At 48.3% G+C, this 23,294-nt stretch overlaps 1 protein-coding gene across 3 annotated transcripts; it reads right to left on the reverse strand.

Moving 5' to 3' along the window:
• Positions 1-2,202: 2,202 nt before the first annotated feature.
• On the reverse strand, positions 2,203-15,836 carry CBX3 (chromobox 3). 3 transcript variants are annotated; one of them, XM_066585281.1, is made up of 6 exons: positions 15,711-15,823; positions 11,738-11,808; positions 9,582-9,721; positions 4,539-4,704; positions 4,063-4,157; positions 2,203-2,770 (listed from the first exon to the last, which is right to left on the reverse strand). In XM_066585281.1, exons 2-6 carry the CDS (start codon positions 11,759-11,761, stop codon positions 2,644-2,646), a joined length of 552 nt encoding a protein of 183 aa, XP_066441378.1. In that variant the 5' UTR covers positions 11,762-11,808; positions 15,711-15,823; the 3' UTR covers positions 2,203-2,643. The 3 variants fall into 3 exon arrangements, with proteins under 3 accessions (XP_066441378.1, XP_066441380.1, XP_066441379.1); XM_066585283.1 differs by lacking the exon at positions 11,738-11,808 and having other exon boundaries at positions 15,711-15,836; XM_066585282.1 differs by lacking the exons at positions 11,738-11,808; positions 15,711-15,823 and adding an exon at positions 11,472-11,565.
• Between the last annotated feature and the right edge of the window lie 7,458 nt (positions 15,837-23,294).

Consider the following 23,294-nt stretch of genomic DNA (forward strand, 5'->3'; position numbering starts at 1 on the left):
TAGGTTAGTACACTTACTTTAAAATGCATTCTACAATCGCTATGACAGCCTATTGATTTTGCAAAAGTGGAGTCGAATAAGCAGTGTTATATGCTCCCATAGGAACCCACTGGTACCTTGCGATTGCATTGCAGGATGCCGGTAAGACATGAGGAGCCTCTTCTCCCTGCCATCTGCTTACATGCTGCAGTTGCTACAACTTGTGGCATGTAAGGGGTTGAACCGAAAGGATCTAAGATTTTCCCTCTCCTGGCAGTTAGAGCTGGAGCCTGGCTGTTAGTCAAGCCATGGCCTTATAAGAGATGTGCAGGTTTAAAACCCATTTATGACTGCCATAAAAAGACATTGGCAGTCACAACACCGCAAACAGTTAAAATCTAAGGTCAGCCACTTGAGTGTAATCTTTACAAACTTGTCACTGGCATGTCTTCCACAGATATAGCCTTTATTGAAGACATATGCCTTAAGCCACACCCCCTATAGTCTCCAGACAGGTCAGTCATACAATGTCTGCATATGGAGGGGCTCTGACCCATGTGTCCTTTATTGAAATAACGTGCTCACGTCTAACACCCACTGCGTGAACAGGTAGAATGCCCACTGTTTTAAAAAAGGTGACATTGCAACATGTAAGTCACAAGGCCCTCCATATAATGCCATCTTTTGGATGGGAGTGCATCACTAGAAGTAGCCAGGAAAGAGTTAAGGGCAAAAAAAAAAAAGATTTTGCATACTCCCCAATCCCAGCAGCTCCCCGTCCAGCACTGCAGGCCCGATGTCCACCACAGGCCCTTCATTATCCACGTGACCGTCAATGGCCATAGAACCACCATTAAAGCCTTGAGTGGCTGAGCTGTCACATGCAAAGACGGTCGCATGACCACTCTACCGGGTTCAGTGTAGTGGGCACTAGGGCTGCAGTATTAGATGGGATAGGCAAGTATTCACTTTAGGGCCTTAACAGTGTCTTGGAAAGCCCATTAAGTTGGAATTTTTAGAGGCATTACTGACGATAACTGCAGTTACTCTGAGTCCCATGTAAGGTTAACACTTGACTTGTCAAAACAGGAATAATGATCCACGCCACCATATGATAAAAATGCAGTAACTCACCTGGAGCGTAACGGGGTTCCCGTGGAGTAAACTGGGACACCCCGTCCACACCTGTGTTCCAGGTTCACTCGTAATACAAATAGAAGTCCTCAGAAATCCTTCAACAAGAGGGAGCCGCAGACGGAAAGAGACCCAAAAGGAAAACTAACCGGTGGGTTGAAATCAAGTTTTTGTAAAAAATTCCTTTCCTCGCTCCTACTGTGGACTTTGAAATGAATCCAGTCACAGCAGACAGTATTAGCGCAGATTCAATTTATTCACAAGTAGAAATATATGTAACAAAAAAAACAAAAACAAAAAACAACTTGACTTGTCAGACGTGTGAAAAGTTTTGGTCAGCGGGGATCTGGGTACTGAGACAGTGTTGATTACTTGATATGAAGGGGTGGAAGCCCTCACCCAAGCACTATGCCCCTAGGCTGTCGCCTCTATGCAGCTGGTGAAGTCAGATGTATAGGTGTCTATGCATCCATCTTCAGCTGCTGAAGGGAGCCGACAGGCAATTACTACAGCAGCTGGGACATGGTGCTCCGGTGATTAGTACAGGCCCTTCATTTCAGCAATTAGCAGTGCCGACAGCAACCAAATTCTTACTGACCAAAACTTGACATGCAGCTTTAAGTGTGGTTACTCTAGAAGTTACTCGGCATTACACATTGCAGAAGTGCTGCAGCACTTTGTTCCCCTCTACATGTGAACAGGATCTGCTTCAATCCCATCCACTTTTACAGTAAAGGTTTCTACTGTGAAATAAAACTGCAGCGTTTCGGCCTCATTTGTATGTGCCCTTAAGGGAACCTGCCACCTCCAAACAGTACGATCAAATCTGCACGGCGCAAAGAAGCCGACCGATCAGATTTGCCACGCACGGTCTCCCACAGAAGTGCGTGCAAGCATCCACACCGCAGTCTGAAAGGGTCAGATTCTCGTGCCACGCAGACTTCACCAGGTAACAGCATAGGATCATGAGTATAAAAAGTCATCACCTCGCTGCCCAAACAGCACCATAAGTAAGTTTATGGTGCTGTTGGGAAGCGACACGTTCCCTTTAAGAAAAAAAAAAAGTCCATAGACAAAGCTGGAGTCAGATTTGAGAATATAAAACTATTTATTGAACACTGCTCACCAGTATTTACATTGAAGTAAACAATATACAGTCAGGTAACATTCCACTTACTACAAAGTCCTCCTTGGCGCTTCCGCTGAAGGCCTGGAGCTAATCTATGATAAAGTTTGGGCTAAAGCATTTAACATGCACATGAAATGAAAGCTACAAAAACACTTGCAAAGTCTGTATTATAGATGCTTGGACTTCAGTAGATTGAAAAAAAAAAACTCAAAAAAGCCTGGAGAGGACAAATACATTTATGTATCAAAGGCTCTACAGGTAGAGTACATTTTGTGGGGCCACATTCAGCCAAAATTACTGCTGTGGCTTTATTCAGAAAAATCTAAAAATTCTTAACCTTACGCTTCAGGTGGCCAAAAAAATAAAACCAAAACAAAGTCTACCCATAAATAGCAATGACTTTATTGTGCTTCATCTTCTGGACAAGAGTGCCATGTTAGTCTCTCTTCATAAAAGGCGATTACAACTTGAGGACATTTCATATTCGCTTCTTTTGCTGGGACCAAGTCTGCTTCATCTGAGTCTTTCCTGTAAGAATATATAAAGGTTTAAGACATTCGCTAGACTTCTTTACACCACAAGCTTAGACAGCAGATAAGACAAGTAGATTTGCAACTCTTAGGGTATGTTCACATGTCAATGCTCTGCAGCAGAAAACCTGTGCCAAATGGCACAGATAACATCCTCTCCCCCCCCACCCACACCCCCACACACACATTTTTACAACACCCTCTCCAATTTTGGGCAGGGCTTGTCAGGATGGGGCATGGCTGTCTCAGACCACATTTTCTGGATAGTTTACACCAGAAACTGACATAGGTTATGGCAGACGTGAACGATAGTTCGAACCTAGTGTATATTTCTTTGAAGGAGCCAAGATGCACCTCTTCATGTGTTCAGTGCATTGTATGCTGGGACAATATTAAGACTGGAGGTAGTGGTCTTACATTTTCCCCAATGTGCCTGATTAATGTCCCCCATATACCCACTTAGGCCCTGCATTAATATATATGCCATTTAAAGGAGCTTATAAGACCAACACAATTCTCAGGATGAAATAGTCAATAGATTGGTGGGGATCCACTTCAGCTGTTTAAAGAGGCCACAGCATTTAAGGTGAGCACCTCAGTCTGCTCACTGTATACCAGTCATAGCACTGTACACTTAATGGCGATGATCAGTACTGCAGCTCAATTCCATTCACTTGAATGGGACTGAATTGCACATAGGCCATGTGATCAAAGCGTGGAAGTTACAGGCCAGTGAAAAGGCTCCAGCCGATCTGCAGGGATATCAGGGGACATAAACCCAATTGGACATTACCAATCCTGAAAAGCCCCTACAAGGTGGGTTGGTCATGAACACATGCTGCCCAGTTTAAGAACATGCTGAAATCCAACATGCACAATCCTTGTCTATGCACTACAATACATTGGTCAGCTCTATGATGTACCATTTTCCTGCAACCGCTGACTACAGAAGGGTTCCCAGAAAAGTAAAACTTTTTAATTACCCCTTGTTGGAAATACCAAAATATGAAAAAAGGGGCATAAGGCATAAGCTCCATAAGTATGAGGCTTAAGGTCTTGTCCACAGTCTGTAGTACAAGCGCTGCAGAAGTTCTACAGCAGATACAGAGCATGTTAAAGTACCCTGAAGGTCATGTCCATCCTTCTGTCTTCTAGATTTGTGCCTACAGCACCTTCATGGATCTACATATTTCCATGGTAGAAGAGCCCTGTAACGTCTGACCTATTAGCAATAACTAGCGTGCTACTTCATGACATTATAGCTCTCCAACATAAAACCGCAATACTCACCATTTCATAAGGAACATCAGCTCCCCGCTGCTGTCTGTAGCTCCAATTATCCTCTCTGGTTCCAAACTTCTAGAGAACCCCCTCGGTTTGTCAACCTGAACACAAAATGGTAAATAGTATGAAGATCTGTGATTCTTACAGTTAACAGGAGCTAAAAAGTTCACTGCAAAAAGTTATGACAAATTCACAAGCATTCCCCAAGAAAGTACGGCCAAACGCCACAACTACCTTCAGCCAGCACAGAAGACTGGCAAGGCAATGCTGCCATTACTGTACTGCTTGGCATGCCCCTAGCCTTATATTATACAGCAGGGTTCTCCCTTTTAAATGCGCCAAGTAGCGTTTGATTAGCAAAATCTTCTAGCAGCCAAATGTTTTATGCGTGAAGCTTTATCGAATGGTATTTTAGCTAATGACAGTCTGAACATGACACTGCCGAGTACGGCAGGCAGAGCGGCGTTCGCACACAGCCATACCGATTCCCGTTTCTTCTTAGTCTTGCTGTCTTCGGACTCGCTGTCGGACACAGATTTTCGCTTGTTCCCATCTGGTTTCTCTTTGCCAGCCTTCTGAGAGTTCAGGAAAGCTTCGATCAGCTCAGGACAATCCAAGTTCTCTTCCGGTTCCCAAGTATTGTCTGCGCTGGAAGGTTTACAACAAATGCCGATTAGTTTCTTTAGTATTCTGTATACATTGTAGACGCTTGGTGTCATTAGCCTAGGGTGCTTTTAGCATGAGCAAATAACTTCGCTCCTATAAAGACGGATTGATGGTTCCTCACCAAATCGTTCTCCCCGTACCAGTAAATGATCAACCGAGTCATCGGTATTTAAACCAAACGAGCCAAGAATGATTTTTATGCTAGCATGAAAAGAACGATGAGCGAACAAGTTTATTGTTCGGTTGGTTGTGTTTACAATGAACGGTTGTTCAAATTCCAACAATCCACTATTTATCTGAATCATTGGTTTCTAAAGGTTCCTTTACACAGAACTACAGAATACGCAAACCCCATGCATTCATGGCCATCATTAAGTGGACTCTCCGTGCTACAGGGAGTTCCCCTCTGAGCTAGAGAGGTGCCAGTACCCCTCTGCCCAGCGTGGCTGATTACACTGTGCAACACTAGTTTTGTAACAGATAGGCGGCTCATAGTAACTTTAGTGCGCTGAATTCAAATAGGATACCCGTTTTTTTCTGAAACGAAGGGTTTTCCAATTATGGGGAATAAGTGTAATCCAATTGCTGTTGTGTTTTTTGGAAATATGCCTATACCATTAATCCAATAGGCTCACCTTTAACTTTGCTTAATAAAAAGAACAAGTGTGATTGCGCAACTATTTAGGTTTATGTAACATATGGTACGTTTCCATGTCGCGGAAACGCTGCGGATCAGCCACCAGTAAGTTGTAATTAATGAACTGTTAGTCTAGTCAATAACCTGTGAAAACAAAGAATCAAAATCATAAAACCAAGATACATGTTTGGCATCGCTGCGTCCATAGAAGTCAGAGCTATCAAAGGGTGAATGCACACAGGCGGAAATTCCGCAATGAGATTTCCTGCAGACTTTCCGTCCATACACGCTGCCATAGGTTTATGCAATTCTATGCAGACAGCCGCGATTTGACTGCATAAAAACTTGCACGGTAAACAAATTGCGGCATGTCCTATTTCTGTGCGAGAGCCAAAACCGTCACGCTGGCTCTGCACATGTGCGGCTGTGCACCAGCTGGTACATCACAGAGCAGAGAGAAGACACAGGAGGAGGTGAGCAGCATCCCACTGCAGGAATACTCGCAGCGGGATCCACCCTGCCCGCCTGAATTCACCCTAACGCTTTTACCACACACAGCGGTGTCCGAGAAGAAAATTAACGCCAGAAATGCGCTTTTTTTGGTCACCCTGTCTCCAAGAAAAAAAAGGAAAAAAAAAGCAATGAAAAGAGTGATCAAGAAGTTGTATGTATTCCAAAATGGTACTAATGCAAACTACAAGACGTCCCACAAGAAGCGAGCCCTCGCACAACTATGTGGATGGAAAAATAAGTTATTGTGTGCAGAAGATGGTGGCAGAAAATTTTTAAAAAGTTAGTAATGTTTATTTATATAGCGCCAACGTATTCCGCAGCACCTACAAGACAGGAGAACTAAAACAAGACCACGATTACATGCAGTAGTCACCTAATTCCAATGGCTTTACATATTAAGGGAGGTTTGGAGAAAAGAGGGGGGGGGGGGGGGGGGGGGAACAACGCACTCACCTGTGTGAATACAGCCTCAAAAAAGTTGAAAGCAGCAGCTGAGGCGCAGGGCCATTTAGGATCCTGGAATACTGAACGGTGCATTTAAATGCCACTTTCAGAACTGACAGCAGCATTTAAAGGGTTAACATCTGCAATCGAAGTTCTCTGATTGCAGCTGTACATGAACAGCGCATGTTGGGAGGGTGTGAAACTTACAATTGGAGGCCCTGTTACTTGTCCGAGCCTAGGGAGAATACCCTTAAGGTGCTTTTAAACAAAATCGTTAAGAAAAAAAAAAAAAGCGTACAAACTAGCAAAAGTGAGTTCAGTCTAAATGCGCTCCGACGATCAGACAACGCTCCGCTGATTTTAGGCAGGCATAAAAATAATCGCTGGCTTGTTCACCTATAGTGCAGTTTAAACGGCAAGTGTTCAGTCCTTCCCATCCACTTAGTGAATATGGAAGATTTCCAGCCAACGATGTATCTGCCTCTCTAAACAAGAATGCACGAGGGAATAAGCCGACATCACATGTTCAAATGACTAGTCAAAAAAAAAAGACCCTTTACGCCCATTTACACACAATTATTGCTCAAAATTCATTCCGTCGAACTTCTGTGATAGTTCTGTGTAAATGAAGCCATGGCACACTATTCCTTTCAGCCTGCATACAACTAGTCCTTGCGTTTGCTTTTCGTTTGGTGTAAATGACATTTTTCAGTCCTTTGAAAGACTGAATGACTAGTGGGGGAGGGGTGATTGTGTTTAGCTGGGTAAACAATGACTATTTGTTTACCCATCAGTCAGAAGACAATGGCTTTTCATTGCACTAATTGAAAACCTCCTGGCCACAGGGATTCCTCGCATAAACACCCACCCACCTGAACAACCAACATGAACTGGTTTACTTACCTAATGAGGGAAATGGAGAGAGCTTTCAAACAATCTTTAACCCCTTAAGGACACGGCCTATTTTGGGCATAGGGACACAATTTTTAGTATGGAGAGAGCTCTGTTAAAGGGGTTGTCCCGCGCCGAAACGGGTTTTTTTTTTTTTCAACCCCCCCCCCCCGTTCGGCGCGAGACAACCCCGATGCAGGGACGTACAGACAGCTTACCGGAGCGCTTACCTTAATCCCCGCGCTCCGGTGACTTCTATACTTACCTGTGAAGATGGCCGCCGGGAACCTCTTGCTCCGTGGACCGCAGCTCTTCTGTGCGGTCCACTGCCGATTCCAGCCTCCTGATTGGCTGGAATCGGCACGTGACGGGGCGGAGCTACACGGAGCCGCTCTCTGGCACGAGCGGCTCCATAGAAGACTACAGAAGACCCGGACTGCGCAAGCGCGGCTAATTTGGCCATCGGAGGGCGAAAATTAGTCGGGCTCCATGGGAACGAGGACGCTAACAACGGAGCAGGTAAGTAAAAAACTTTTTATAACTTCTGTATGGCTCATAATTAATGCACAATGTATATTACAAAGTGCATTATTATGGCCATACAGAAGTGCTTACCCCCACTTGCTGCCTCGGGACAACCCCTTTAAGGCTCTTTTTGGCAAGATGAGCTGTAGTTTTTATTGGTACCATTTTGGGGGTACATACAGCTTTTCGGATCACTTTTTTGGGGAGGTAAAAATGAAAAGAATTTTGCCTTAGCTTTTTTTTAGCATTTTATTCTTTTAACGGTTTTTGCTATTCAGGATACAAAGAGTATTCAATTTATTGTATGCATTATTATGGATACAAAATACGTGGAATATGATTTTTTTAATGCTAATATGGTAAGAACGAACAAAAAAGTTTAAAAAAAAACATTTAAAGGGGTTGTCTCGCGAAAGCAAGTGGGTCTATACACTTCTGTATGGCCATATTAATGCACTTTGTAATATACATCGTGTATTAAATAGGAGCCATAGAGAAGTTATTCACTTACCTGCTCCGTTGCTAGCGTCCCCGTTGCCATGGTTCCGTCTAACTTCGGTGTCTTCTTGCTTTTTTAGACGTGCTTGCGCAGATGGATCTTCTCCCTTCGGCTGGTCCTGGAAGCATCGGCGTTTTGGCTCCGCCCCTTTTTCGAGTCATCGCGTAGCTCCGCCTCCGTCACGTGCCGATTCCAGCCAATCAGGAGGCTGGAACCGGCACACGTCATGGGGCGGAGCTACGCGATGACGCGAAAAGGGGCGGAGCCAAAACGCCGATGCTTCCAAGACCAGCCGAAGGGAGAAGATCCATCTGCGCAAGCGCGTCTAAAAAAGCAAGAAGACACCGAAGTTAGACGGAACCATGGCAACGGGGACGCTAGCAACGGAGCAGGTAAGTGAATAACTTCTGTATGGCTCATATTTAATGCACGATGTATATTACAAAGTGCATTAATATGGCCATACAGAAGTGTATACCCCCACTTGATTTCGCGAGACAACCCCTTTAATGTCCCTGTAGGGAGGGGACTTGTACACCAGCACCTATAATCAATGTTTTATTGCTTGTATTAGCGATCATAGGCACTGGCAATTCAGGACATCTATATCTGGCATCCTGTTGCCATGGCAACCCGTCAGTCTCTCCACGGTAACATCGCGAGAGTCCGATGACTTCACAGAGGGAGTGCGCTCCCTGTGAACCCTAAACGCAGGCATGACCACCTGAGCAAACTAAGGCTGCCTGCACACAGGCCTGACAGATGCACAGTACAGATTTTTCTTCAAATTGTCCCCCCTCCCCGAGCCGTCGACATTGCCGAGACCCACACAATTACCCAAGAAAGTGGCTGCCAATCGCCCCAGCAGTAGGGGAAATGAATGGAGTGGTGGCCATGCATAAGTGCCGCCAATCCATCCACTATGAATGGGACGGCCAGAGATAGCTGAGCGATTGTACTCTGCCATTACTGTCCGCCCTTCTGAACTGAATGGAGCAATGCCATGCATGAGCGACAGGCACCCCATGATGAGCTGGTGAGATTATGGCGTGAGGTGCCCACAGGCAATGCACACAAGTAAGGGCTTATTCACACCTGTGCTTTAGGTTTCCTCCATCACCTCCTCTGATCTGGCTCCCTGCCTCCATACTATTCCATAGGACCTACAGATAATGGCTGGGTACCCCCTCAGCCACCTTTTTGCACACTACCCTGCTGTATAGGAAATGATTTATTACGCTGATGCCTGATATGGTCTGTACATTATAAAGAGCTGCGGAATAGGTTGGCGCTATATACAGACTACTATAAATAGGCTGTTTCCTGATGACGCCTCTCCTCCCAACTTACTCTGTGAATCCTTTCCACTTTAGGTAATATTCAACCTTCCCATTTACCACACGTCTGTCCAGAACCTTCTCTACTACAAACTCTTCAGGCTCCGCTTCTTCAACTTTTTTGCCTTTTCCATTCTGTTTCTTCCCCATTTTCTGTCAATGGGACAAAAAGTAAATTAAAAAAGAAAAAAAAAAAAGGTTATAAAAAAGTAACCAATAAGAAAACTTCATAAATTACGTTACAGTAATTGCCACATTAAGATGTTCATCATGCATTTAGCAAACATTGACAATAGATGGTTTAACTATGGGACTGAAGGATGCAGATGCAGCGCTCCAATGATTCATCCTTCCGGAGGTCAGCCAAGGGCACAGCTAGAAGTCCAGAACCCCCGACCAGCACCATTTGATCACGTGATCAGCACTTTCTCACCCCATTTTTTTTTGGGGGGAGGGGGGGGGGGGGGGTGGGGAGAAAAAGCCATAACTTATTATCCTGTTGACATGGCCATACGAAGGCTTGTTTTTGGTGTGGCAAACTGTCATTTTCCTTGGTATCACTTTTGGGGTATATACAAGGTATTCTAAGACTAATTTTCTTTCCCAGCAGTGTTTGTCGCCTGCACACCGGTGGGTCCGATTCCACATGCAGAGTCCAACAGCTCACCATTGGACATGCGTAGATCAGATTTTTTTTTTTTTTTTTTTTTTTTAAGAACTCCTGTTTTTCCCATGTCATCGCCTAGTGATGTGGAATTTGCAACCTTTCTGCATTACAGAAGGGTTGCGGATCGGACTCCCCCCGTTGACTTCAATGGAAGTAGTCCATGCAAAAACGGAGCACCTGTGATTTTTTCTTCTCTCCTCGGACGGAAACCGCAATTTGTTTCCATTCATGTGCAGGAAGAATCGTTTTTTCATAACATGCTATGGACAATATATTTGCTGTGGAACCCGGAGGCAGATGCCCGCACGCCCCAGATTCTGCAATGACAAGTCTCATTACAAGTTTATCCACAATGAAAAAAAAAATTCTAAGTAAGTCCCCTAACTCCATCCCTCCAGTGACCGCTCTGTGGAAGCCGTTCTGCATGACGAGCTGTAGTTCCTATTGGTAACATTTTGGGGCACATACAGCTTTTTTTGGAGAGGCTGAATGAACAAAATAAAGATCTTGCTATTTTTATGTAAACACGGCAGTTTTGGCTGTGCAGGATACATAGTATCTTCAACTTGCTACATTGTTATTTAATGACAAATCTGTTTGTTTTCCTTCAGTTTTACTCTACATAAAGGGCAGTGTGCCAATAAGGGGTTTTGGTTATTTTATGCGTTTTCCCTTTAATGCCCCTGTAGAGGGCCTGGATGCCATTGTCTGCTGTTAGGTTGCCATGACAACCCCTGCAGCCCTCCCCGATTACCAGGGAGCCCTCCACAAGCAGAAAGTGCTGACCATAGAATTCAATGGGTGCTGCGCTGACCGTCTCCAATAGAGGAAGTTAGCAAAGTCTTAAAATACCCCTTTAAATTTCAGATCGAAAGCCGTAGGGGGCAAAAAAAAAAACTTGGAAAATAAAGGATGCAACCGAGTGCAAAAAAAAAATAAAATAAAAGTGGCCCCAATGTATATGGCACCGGAGGACTGACCGCAGCAGCGCCCCCATCCACTACATTGGAGCATTGCATCTGCAGCCGGGTTGTACATGAAGTCCGTTGCCTCTCCTGCAGCCTGGGGACCTCCAGTAATCCATGTGATCGTCCACGTCTAGTCCTCAGCAGCATCCCAGATAACGGGTCACTAGGTAGGAACGGCAGCCCGCGCACGCGGTAGTATCGCTCTAGCCGGGGGCTGCACACGCCGCATCACCGGGCCGCCCGCCACCAACCGCCGCTCCCCGCTTACCGGTCACGGCAGTACAGGCGCCACAAACGGGACCACACCGCGTATCTTCTCTAGGCCTGACCCCGCCCCGCCGCCGCGCATGCGCACTAGGCACCGTCCCCGCACAGCTGGCGCTCTGTCCCGTGCGATCCCGTTCTCCATCTACACCGGCGAGGACTCGCATGCGGCCCCCAGAGACCCGCCAGGCCCGGCGAGCACAGGACGGGTGGCGGCCCGGATACATAGCATACAGAAGTAAGACAAAGAATCAGAAGGACGGTCACTACCTGCGTCTCCAGACTGGCCTGCATCTAATACCTACACGGGTCACCTTATCGCTGTGCAGCACTACCACGTCCTGTGTGTGAGATACATACAGAGCTTTTAGTACATGCACGAAACACAGAGGCCAGGGCGGGCCCGAACACCTACCTGCACCTACCCACCACCAAGGACCACCTCCTGCCTACCCCACCATGGTGTGCACCATTACACCCTGCGTGCACCCACCCACCACCAAGGACCACCTACCCACCATGGTGTGCACCATTACACCCTGCGTGCACCCACCCACCACCAAGGACCACCTACCCACCATGGTGTGCACCATTACACCCTGCGTGCACCCACCCACCACCAAGGACCACCTACCCACCATGGTGTGCACCATTACACCCTGCTTGCACCCACCCACCACCAAGGACCACCTACCCACCATGGTGTGCACCATTACACCCTGCGTGCACCCACCCACCACCAAGGACCACCTACCCACCATGGTGTGCACCATTACACCCTGCTTGCACCTACCCACCACCAAGGACCACCTACCCACCATGGTGTGCACCATCACACCCTGCTTGCACCCACCCACCACCAAGGACCACCTCCTGCCTACCCACCATGGTGTGCACCATTACACCCTGCTTGCACCCACCCACCACCAAGGACCACCTCCTGCCTACCCACCATGGTGTGCACCATTACACCCTGCGTGCACCTACCCACCACCAAGGACCACCTACCCACCATGGTGTGCACCATCACACCCTGCTTGCACCCACCACCAAGGACCACCTACCCACCATGGTGTGCACCATTACACACTGCTTGCACCCACCAGACACCACCTACCCACCACCAAGGACCACCTACCCACCCCACCATAGTGTGGACCACCAGATCCTGTTTGCACCCACCAGACAGCACCTACCCACCCCACCATAGTGTGGACCATTCCATCCTGCTCACACCCAACCACCACAGCATAGGACCACCACCTACCCACCGGCATCAGACATCACCTACCCCACCATTGTGGGGACCATTACATTCTGCTTACACCCACCCACCACCAAGGACCACCTCCTGCCTACCCCACCATTGAGCGGACCATCACAAACTGCTTGCATCTGCCACCGCATAAGACCACCACCTACCTGCTCCCAACTACCATGGACCCCCTTTTCCTACCCACCACACACCATCTCCTGCCCCTACCTACCATTGTGGGGACCCTCACATCCTGCTTGCACCCACCACCAGAACCTCCGGCCTACCCCACCATTGCGTGGATCATCACCTGAACCTACCCACTACCGCATAAGACCACCTACTGCCTATCCCACGGCCAGAGACGATCTTATGTCTGCCCACCAATGCCTGCAAACTCACCACCTGCCTGTACCTACCCACCACCGCATGGACCCTCACCTTCTGCTTGCACCTACCTACCATCAGAGCTACTATGAAAGGTTGCTCCACCCCCAGGCACATCTTACAGTGCCCACCCAATGCCTTCATCTCACTGCCTATTCAACAGGATATTAGTGGAGTTGTTCCATCCATGGCATCTTATAGGCTAGTGGAAGACACAGCTGCTGCGTGTACTGGGGTGCCCACCTCCTGTGTTAGTGGCAGAGCTGAGCTCCTGGGCACTGCCCAATGTATAGTCTGGGAGATATGCCAGCAGAACAGTCGTGCCAATGTTTCTGTATTTCTATCTAGAGTATAATGGAGCCCCTAGATGCATCCCAGCAATCAGACCACCAAATCACACTGAGGGCTCATTCATACGGGCATATTTGGCTGGTGTATTATGTGGGCAGTCTTTACACATGTAATATGCAGTGAACAGAAACCACTGATTTCAGCGAGTTCGTTCACTTCAGCAGGTCCCATCTTGGAGCGCATTATGTTTCGCAGAAGCTCATTAAACTCAATGGGTATGCGTAAATATGCGCCAAATATACAGAAGACCTGCTGCGTATTTACTCACAAATCAATGTGATTGTATGCTTTACTGTACGAGCGTCAACACTGCGTATTTACAGGAGTAAAAAGACTGCCGCGACAGAAAACCGCAAGGCAACAGCGCATGCCGAAGCATGAACACGCTTAGTATTCAAACCAAAACATGCCTATGCCCATGTGAATGCACCCCTAGGTGCCCTTAAAGGGATTTTCTCAAAATGTACTTATCACCTGTCCAAAGAATAGGTGAAGCCTGATCTGTGGGGGAGGGTCTCACTATTGAGACCCCCACTGTACTGAGAATGGGGGTCCCATTTAACCCTACTATAGGCTCTATGCACCTCCCACAGAGATGAGGAAATTGATTGAGCGGTGGTCTCACATATACAGCATCACTCCATTCATTTCAGTAGGTCTGACGGAAATAGTCAAGTATAAGCACTCTGTCCTCTCCGGCACTCCCACCGAAACAGGAAAGAGCATGCAAGACCACCACTCCATTCAATCCCCTCCTTACTGCTGTTGGCTCATGCACCCCCCGCGAGGAAAAGACGCAGGACCCCCGTTCTCATAATCAGACCCTCAACTTATCCAATGGGCAGCCAAGACTCATTTGTGGAAATACCCCCTTGTGTGCGGTCACATGCAATTGACTTGCTGTGGATTTTGATGCAGATCTGCAGATTTCACCCCTTCAATTTGAAATCAGGTGAAAGATCAGCTACGTGTGAATGCACTCTTAGGAGGTTTACTAAGACTATAATACTGATGCCCAATCCTTAACTGGCAAGGATGGCACACAGCAGCCCCACCTGTTTTCCAGGAAAGGTACTGCAAGCTGCCCCATCACCTAAATGCTTGCAGCACCAGCTGATCAGCGGGAGTGCTGCATCTTGGACGCTCCAAACTAAGGGCTCATTCACAAGAATGTAGACATGCAGCCTTTTTTTACGTGTATAATACAGTGAGTAGCCGTTGTTTTCAATGGGTTCATTCACGCCTTTCAGGGAAAGAAACCCCCAAAACATCCCATAACAACCCATTGAAATCAACGGGCCTTCGTAAATAAGCAAGAACCTGCGGATTTGCATGAAATCAATGGGATTTATACTTTATGCACGTAAAAAAACGCCAAAAGGCAGTAAAACAAGCCCGCTGCGTATATATGAACCGGGACGCGCTGTGCGGTCACATACGGATGCGCTGCGTATTCACGGACCGGAATAAGCGTCTGCCCATGTGAATGCGCCCTAAGACTAGCGCATCATTATAGTGTTGTAGCCCCCTTTTCAAGAAACGGAAGGAAAGGTAAAACTAAAGCCTCCGGATGCCAACTTCCACCAGCTGTGCCCTTGTGTACACAGCATGTTCCAGAACTGGCTAGACCTGATACAATGTAACAACTAGGGGGCAGATAGGGCTCTTAAAGGGCCCATCCAACGGCACACCTCCAGAGCAGATGGTGCAGAGATCTATATTCTGGGGTCTCCCTGATCACTAGAAGGGACATCCCAAGACCCCCACTCCAGAGGCATCGGGTGATCCCACTACAGGGGGCTCCTACAAAGCTCCACTGAAATGAATGGATCAGTAGTGCAAGCACATGATGGGCGCCTCTGGAGTGGGGGGCTTCAGGACCCCCACCCTACTGTGGATAGGTGCAAGCACTTCTGCTTTCAGCCCCTCTGATCACCCCCCATAGGCCTGTATACCTGCTGCACTTCTGCCTCCCGACCACCAGTGCACAGGGGGCGGCAGAGCGTGCAGCAGGATACAGAGCAGCGGCCCACGTGCTCCCGACTTCCCGCCTGCACCGGCTAGCAGCATGCCCCCGCACACTCCCGCCATCTTGCCCGCCAGGCACGCACATTCTTCGGTCCCAACACCCCCCACTCACTAACTACCCCCTACATAACAATAGCCCCGTGGGGGCAAGAACGAGCCCGGTGTCCCCCAACATCACTGCCCCGGTGTGGGGCTCCTCCGCCCCCGGGACTCCGCTCTTACCTACGGCTGCTTCTAGCTACACCCGGTACTGCTCCTCCGTCACTGCTCACCGACAAGCGCCTTCTGTGCAGCCGCCGTACACACGTCACGGCGCAGGGGGCGGGGCCTGCTGATGACGACGAGAACAATGGAGCTCCGAGCGTTCTGGCGGGGAATTTACTGGCGCCAAGCTTAACCCTCTCGGCGCCGCATAGCTTCTGTGGGCTGCGCGGATGCTCGAGGCGCTCTGGTGGACAAGGCGGGCACTATGGGGTTAACCCGCCATGTCCACGAGGCTCGGCAGCGGCCGGCGGATGGTCTGTGTGCCGCGCGCTGCTGCATGGAACGGGCGGTCTGTTCATGCAGGCAGATACGGAGAACGAGCTTGTATGATGTGAACGATAAGGCTCCGTTCACACTAGGCGGATTTGCCGCGGAAACGCCGTCCGGAATTTACCCGCGGCGAGTCCGCCTGCGACCGCTAGTCCCACAATAAGTCAGCCATGTGGACAAGTCTCAGAAATCTAGTATCAGCCATGGCAAAGCCGATGCTGCAGCATGTCCATTCAGCTGCGGCCGCACTCTTCTCTATGGGAGCGCCGGCTGCAATGGAAAAGCGTGCAGCCAGGCCGCTTCAAAGCCCACAGCCAAACCGCGAGACATCCGCCCAGTGGGAACCCAGCCTTAGGACTCCCTCACGCGGTTTTTGCGCGTTCCTTGGCGTAACGTATTTGCACCATGAACGAGGCGCTTTTACGTACACGCTGCACATTTTTCTGTAGCTTTTTGCGCCCCTTCCCCCGGCCCTGATTAAGGCCTCCTTCCCACGAACGGATTTACGCTGCGTAATTCGCGGCGAAAATCTGCTGCGTTGCCTGCTGCTATTAGGTTCTATTGAACCTAATAGCGCAGTGCTCACGATGCGAAATTCCGCACCGTGAAATCTCCCGTCCTCACCCGCGGCATGCTCTATTTGCCGCGGGTGAACGTGCTGACGGCTTCCATTGCAGTCAATGGAAGCCGTCCGTTCACGCTATCTCCCGCTGTAACACAGCGGAAGATAGCGTGAAAACGCTATCCCGCCTACCGCCGCCGCGTCATGTGACGCGGCGGGCGTGTCACATGCTGCGGTGGGCGGGGAAGCGTCTTCACGCTATCTTCCGCTGGTAAGTATGGGGTCTCTGGGGGGCGCCGTGACGGGCTTCGCCGCAGAATATTCCGCGGCGGAGCCCGTCACGCTCGTGTGAAGCCGGCCTAAGGCCTCACGCACATTTTGCTGTGGGCGTCCACCTCCAGTTCCTGCAGCAATAACCCGCCATAGCATGCTATGGGAAAGTGATTCTTCGTGCACACGAGCAGAAAACAATTGTGGTTTCCGGTCGTGGATAAACAAATCGCAGCATGCTCCATGTTCCTGCACAGACGGCTTCCGTTAAAGTCAATGTAAGCCGTCCAACCCGTTTGCAATTGAAATTACGGACGGGCCGCGGGAGTTTAAAAAAAAATCTGTACTGCGCATGTCCGACGGCGAGCCGTGGTGACCGTCCGCAGTACGGAGAAGCTGGAAGACAGGCCTGCGCGGTCGGGGCCGGATTTTATGCGGGATTTTGCAGGTGGAATCCAGAGCCGCCATGTGCATCCGGCCCTAAGAAAGGCGATCCTAATGAGATCCAGATGTGTTCTTTTTTGCCGCAGTTTGGCGCTGTGTTTTGCATACGTGGTTGCCCCCCCCCCATAGACGTTTATGGCGCTATTTGATGTGCAAATACACACAAGGTAGTTGAGGTTTTAGGTTTTTGCAAACGCTAGAAATGCGCCTACGAAAAAGGGGAATGTGAATGAACTCATTAAAATTAAAGGTCTTCACTCGCTGCATTTAGTGCATGCTATTTTTGCGTGCGCACAAATACGCCCGCGTGAAGGAGACCTAAGCGAATGAATTACCGTTTGGTCTTCAGCTGACTTTACACTGAATGATTCATTCAAATTCCAACAATCCAGAAATTCTTTAAACGGCTTCCGCAATCGCCATCTGCGCGATAATACGCGGGCATTGGAAGGCGTGGACTTTCAAAGTTTCGCTCACACTTGCAGGTTGGAATTGCGGATCCCGCAAGTGGAAGAATAATCACTGCATGCTGTATTTTACCATGGATTCGGCAACTATGGGCGCCATTCATTTCTGGCGATCCGCGGTCTATATGCAAATAACATTACGTATGGGCGCGGATTCGCTCGCTAGTTGCTAGGAGACGAGATACACAGGCAGGAATTTGGAAGAGAGAGAGTTGCATAACAATGTTGGCCTATTTCCGGATGTCATTCCTTGTCTGCGAGCTTTCTTCCACGCGGACGATACGCTGCCCGCATGCGGGATCCGACCCGCTCTTGTGAGCGCGGCCTAAATCGTATGTCTCAGGCCAATCTCCACTAATTGTAAAAAAACAATCCCTCCCCTAGAAGTTGTTGGAATGGAATGAAACTTTCTCTGTGAGTGTAAGATCTCCTGCACACTGGCAGATTTGATTTGCGGAACTAAGGCCGCCGGCTGCCCCCGTATGCCGCAGCAAATAATGCCCATAGCCTTCTATGGAGACCTGCTAATTCCGGTACACGAGCGGAAATTTCCACTCGTGCAGAAAAATCGCAGCACTCTTCATTCTGTGCGGTTTTACCCATCGACGGCTTCTATTGAAGTCAATGGAAGTCCTCCGTCTCGCGGCCCTTTCGCAGTGAGCACTGCAGAAGGGTCGCGGAATACGCATAATCGCCTAGCGATGGCGCGGATTTATCTGTACTGCGCATGCGTGACGGCTCTCGCAGTACAGAAAAAGAAGAATCCGGACAGGTGAGCGGGTTCACCGGCCGGGCACAGGGTCAGATCCCACGTGGCACATCCGACCCGTTGTGTGCGGGAGGGCTAATGTCATAAGTGATTACAGTATCACAGCAAAAGGAGAATCTATTGCAGAAAACTGACCCCTTGAAGCAGAGGTGTAACGTGAAGCTCCTGGGCCCCAATGCAAAACCTGTAACGGGCACCAACTATAATGCTTTATTCATAGTACTGGGCTCCCTATGTGGAGAGGAGAGGCCTTATGGGCCCCCTAAGGCTCCTGGGCCCAGGTGCAACCACATCCCCTTATAGTTATGCCCCTGCCTTGAAGAGAGGCTCTAGTACCCTGTTGTACCACCTCTAGCTTGGATGCAGGATGGTATATGGGCGGGCATGGAGGCTCTATCTAGTTCCCTGTTGGGCCGGCTCTAGCTTGGATGCAAGATGTGATACGGTGGGCATGGAGGCTATAGTACCCTGTTGGGCCGACTCTAGCTTGGATGCAAGGTGTGATACAATGGGCATGGAGGCTATAGTACCCTGTTGGGCCGGCTCTAGCTTGGATGCAAGGTGTGATACGGGCGGGCATGGAGGCTCTAGTACCCTGTTGGGCCGGCTCTAGCTTGGATGCAAGGTGTGATACGGGCGGGCATGGAGGCATACAGGTACTGTAATGTATCCTGTGGTACATCGGTCCACATTTGCTATAACGGAGCCTCTAGATTGTGCAAACTCGTAAGCAGTCGAAGTTGGCATCCCAGATGTTCCCATACATGTTATACTGGCGACTGGGCAGCCACAGAAGTGTGACAATGTTGTGGGGGCTCCTGTGCCCCCCTTGTGTGTACGGCCGTGCATTATCCTCCTGGAACATGCTTCTTGGAAGCCACCATGAGAGGAACACATGTGGCTGCAGGATGTACTGAACATATCGCTGAGCTGTCATTGTCCCTTGTACCACCACTAGGAGGGACTGACTGTCGTATGTGATGCCCCCCAGACCATCACACCAGCAAAGGGCAGTGTGCCACTTCACAGCCAAGCCAGGATTGAGGTGCTCACCCCGAGGTCTCCAGGTCTCACAAAGCCATAGAAGAATTCAAATTTATAACAACTTTATAAATTTATAACAACTTTTGACACTTTCAATAGAGGGTTAAATTCTTCACAAGGATTCATACACAACCGGGAAGTATGAGAAATCTATAGCGCATATAACACTGCTGACCTGGTGACCCCTCCAAACACTAATTCAGGGACCATAAAACCTTCACTCCCTTATCAGTGACTATTTAAAGATGTTTGTGTTTCTGTGGTAAATTATTCACATCTTTGTCATAAGTATGTGTGTATATATGCATGCTTCTTTGGATCTATTTCATTTAAGGCTGCATTCCCACGAACATATATTGGCTCGGTTTTCACGCCGAGCCGATATACATCCTCCTCATGTGCAGGGGGGGGGGATGGAAGAGCCAGGAGCAGGAACTGAGCTCCCGCCCCCTCTCTGCCTCCTCTCCGCCCCTCTGCACTATTTGCAATGGGGAGAGGCAGAACGGGGGTGGGGCTAATTCTCGGAACTTAGCCACGCCCCGTCCCACCTCCTTTCATTGCAAATAGTGCAGAGGGGGCGGGAGCTCAGTTCCTGCTCCTGGCTCTTCCATCCTCCCCCCCTGCACATGAGGACGACGTATATCGGCTCGGCGTGAAAACCGAGCCGATATACGTTCGTGGGAATGCAGCCTAAGCCTGAGGAAGAATTATGTATTTTTGTTAGCCATTAAAAGGTATCAGATCTACAAGATTACTTGGTTTATCTTGCTGGGAACAATCACATTAATCATATATTAGGAACAACAGAATGTAAAGTAGTGAAAAGAGAGGCTACACGCAAATTTTTTTATACAAAATGTGTATGTATAAATGTACAGATAGCAAAAATGCTATAAAAACACAGCAATGTACCTCTATATAGACTCCTGAAGAACTTGTAATAACATGGTTGCATACCAGCAATGGGTATATCAAAGGCATTAAGAGACCCGCCCATGATACAGAAACTCCTGTCATTCATAGGTGGGATCACACTAATCATATGCAGTATAGGATAAATACATAGAGGAGGTAAAGGCTACATACTGTCTGCTGACAAAGTGCAAGTGCTTAGATATGCAAATGATGGAAAAGTATTGCAAATCTTGGCAGTAAACCTCTCTCTCAAAAAACTCCTAAAAGTATATTATGATTAAAGGGGTTGTCCCGCGCCGAAACGGGTTTTTTTTTTTCAACCCCCCCCGTTCGGCGCGAGACAACCCCGATGCAGGGACTTAAAAAAAAAACCGCTCAGCGCTTACCTGAATCCCCGCGCTCCGGTGACTTCTATACTTACCGGTTGAAGATGGCCGCCGGGATCTTCTTCCTCCGTGGACCGCAGCTCTTCTGTGCGGTCCATTGCCGATTCCAGCCTCCTGATTGGCTGGAATCGGCACGGGGCGGAGCTACACAGAGCCCCATTGAGAAGATAAGAAGACCCGGACTGCGCAAGCGCGTCTAATTTGGCCATTCGACCATTTTAGACGGCGAAAATTAGACGGCAACCATGGAGACGAGGACGCCAGCAACGGAGCAGGTAAGTGAAAAACTTTTTATAACTTCTGTATGGCTCATAATTAATGCACAATGTACATTACAAAGTGCATTATTATGGCCATACAGAAGTGTATAGACCCACTTGCTGCCGCGGGACAACCCCTTTAAGTGTCAACCATGAACATGTCAGAAACATACAGGGAACCCACCTATGATGCAGAAACACCCCAACACGCGATTCAACCTCTTAGCATGTAGCCTCTCTTTTCTCTACTTTACACTTTATATGATTATTGGGATCTCAGCTATGATTGATTTTTTTTTAGTATTTTTTAATTTGTTGTTCCTATTATATGCTTATAATATATTGTCTGCTTTGTATAATAAAAAGTATATAGTATGTAGTTCTCACTCCAATCTTTGGTGCTGCAATTTAATATATGGTGGAGTGATATGCAATACTGATTTGTTTGGCATTTCTACCAAATACTGGTCTTACTCTTATGTGGGTACCCTGTGTTTTTCTTAAACACTTTTTTTCTCACAATGTAGCGTGTCTATTCCACACCCCCCCCCCCCCCCCGTCACTTCAAGAAGTGATGACATTCGATGAACCATTCAATGCGATGCCTGTAATTGGTTCATGGAGCGCTGCAGTGATTGGCCGAGCCACAGCACTCGAGAACCAATCAGAGCCACTGCTTCCTGGAGGCAGGATTTTTGAACCCCCTCACCAGGAAGTGCTGGCTGAAGACTACATCCAAGTGTGCCGGAGCTACGGGAGGAGAAGTGCGGTGGAGCAGACAGTGCCTGTTAGGTAATGTATTGTTTTTTTTTAATGCAGCAAGGGGTTATTTTAGTGGAAACAACAGGATTTCCTTCTGTAAAAGTTCCATCACACCGCACAAAAAACGCATTTTCGTTCAATGCAATGCAACACAAAGGAAGGCCCCATAGGGAAACTTGGGCTACAAAAGATCGCAAATAACGGCAATATTCAGCATGCCGCCATTTTTTTCCTCACAATGCAGCAGCCTACAAAACATGGCTAATGTGAAGGAACCCATGGGAAAGCAGGGGCTTCACAGACGTGATTTGTACAACTGTCGCATCCTGAGAAAAGCACGCGATTTGTCGCCCGTGTGAAAGTGGCCTTAAACTGATGTCCATGTTTCTGCCCAGTTTCCCCTGGGTAGGGGCTCACGATAGGGCTGCCCTATTTGCCCTTGCTATAGAGCCCCTTGCAATCCAGGTCTGGACATCACCGGTAATAAAGAGATTCAAAGTGCATAATTATGAGGAGCGCATAGCGCTATATGCAGATGACACTCTCCTTTTTCTCCAGGACCCAGAGTCTTCTCTTGACTCTGTTCTCACCATTTTTGATGCATTTGGCCTGCACTCTGATATTAGGGTTAACTGGGGAAAAAGCCACCTCTTTGCAGCGGAGCTTCCTTTGCCTCCCCCAATTAGCTGGACAGTTCAGACAACCTATCTGGGTATAAGAGTGTCAGCGATGGTCTTCACTCTTTACGATCTTTGCTTCCTCTTTTGGAATGGGCTGAGGAAATGGCAGCGCGCTGGACCTCTCCAGCTTCCCCTAGTATGCAGAATCAATTGGTTAAAAATGAAACTACTACCAAAACTTTTATATGTCTTGCATAATATCCCTGTTCTGGCCCCAAACACATTTTTTACCATGCTTCAGGGGATTGCATTATGTATTTTGTGGAGAAGCTCCTCCCCGAGGATTACACTGGAGGCTCTGTACCTCCTGGTAAGTTGGGGAGGCTTGGCCGTACCCCACTTTTACTATTATTTGGCCAGTCAGTTGGTATATGCTAGGTGGTGGTTAACTGTTGCGGCGGTTCTGGGATTGCTGCCATGCTGATAGTCTGGTGCAGGTTTTGCAGGTGGTTCTCTATCTTCTGGCCCTGGTGGGTGGTATTAGGTAAGACATGCTTAGCCATCCCTGAGGCTAATTGTTAGGCTATTTAGTCTGGCTGATTCTGGAAAGTATTGCTGTTAAATCTTCAGTCTAGCTCTGACTATGGTCTCAGAGCGCTCTTCTGGGTAGTTTATTTGCCTGCTGCATCTAAGTCTGTGTTTATTTTCTAATTGTGTTGTTTGTTTCCCCTGTCCAAGGTAGGGTTAACTGAGATACGAGATCAGGTACGTCC

The sequence above is a fragment of the Eleutherodactylus coqui genome, chromosome 12, assembly GCF_035609145.1.
Source record: "Eleutherodactylus coqui strain aEleCoq1 chromosome 12, aEleCoq1.hap1, whole genome shotgun sequence".
Taxonomy (NCBI): Eukaryota; Metazoa; Chordata; class Amphibia; order Anura; family Eleutherodactylidae; genus Eleutherodactylus; species Eleutherodactylus coqui.

What these genes read in the sequence shown, in the direction of transcription:
- CBX3 (XM_066585281.1), bottom strand. Translation starts at nt 11,761, where the DNA reads ATGCAGGCCAGTCTGGAGACGCAG. An exon ending in AGGCCAGTCTGGAGACGCAG is followed by an intron (nt 9,722 to 11,737) that starts GTAGTGACCGTC and finishes TCCCATTGACAG; the next exon opens with AAAATGGGGAAGAAACAGAA. An exon ending in CTAAGAAGAAACGGGAATCG is followed by an intron (nt 4,158 to 4,538) that starts GTATGGCTGTGT and finishes TTTTGTGTTCAG; the next exon opens with GTTGACAAACCGAGGGGGTT.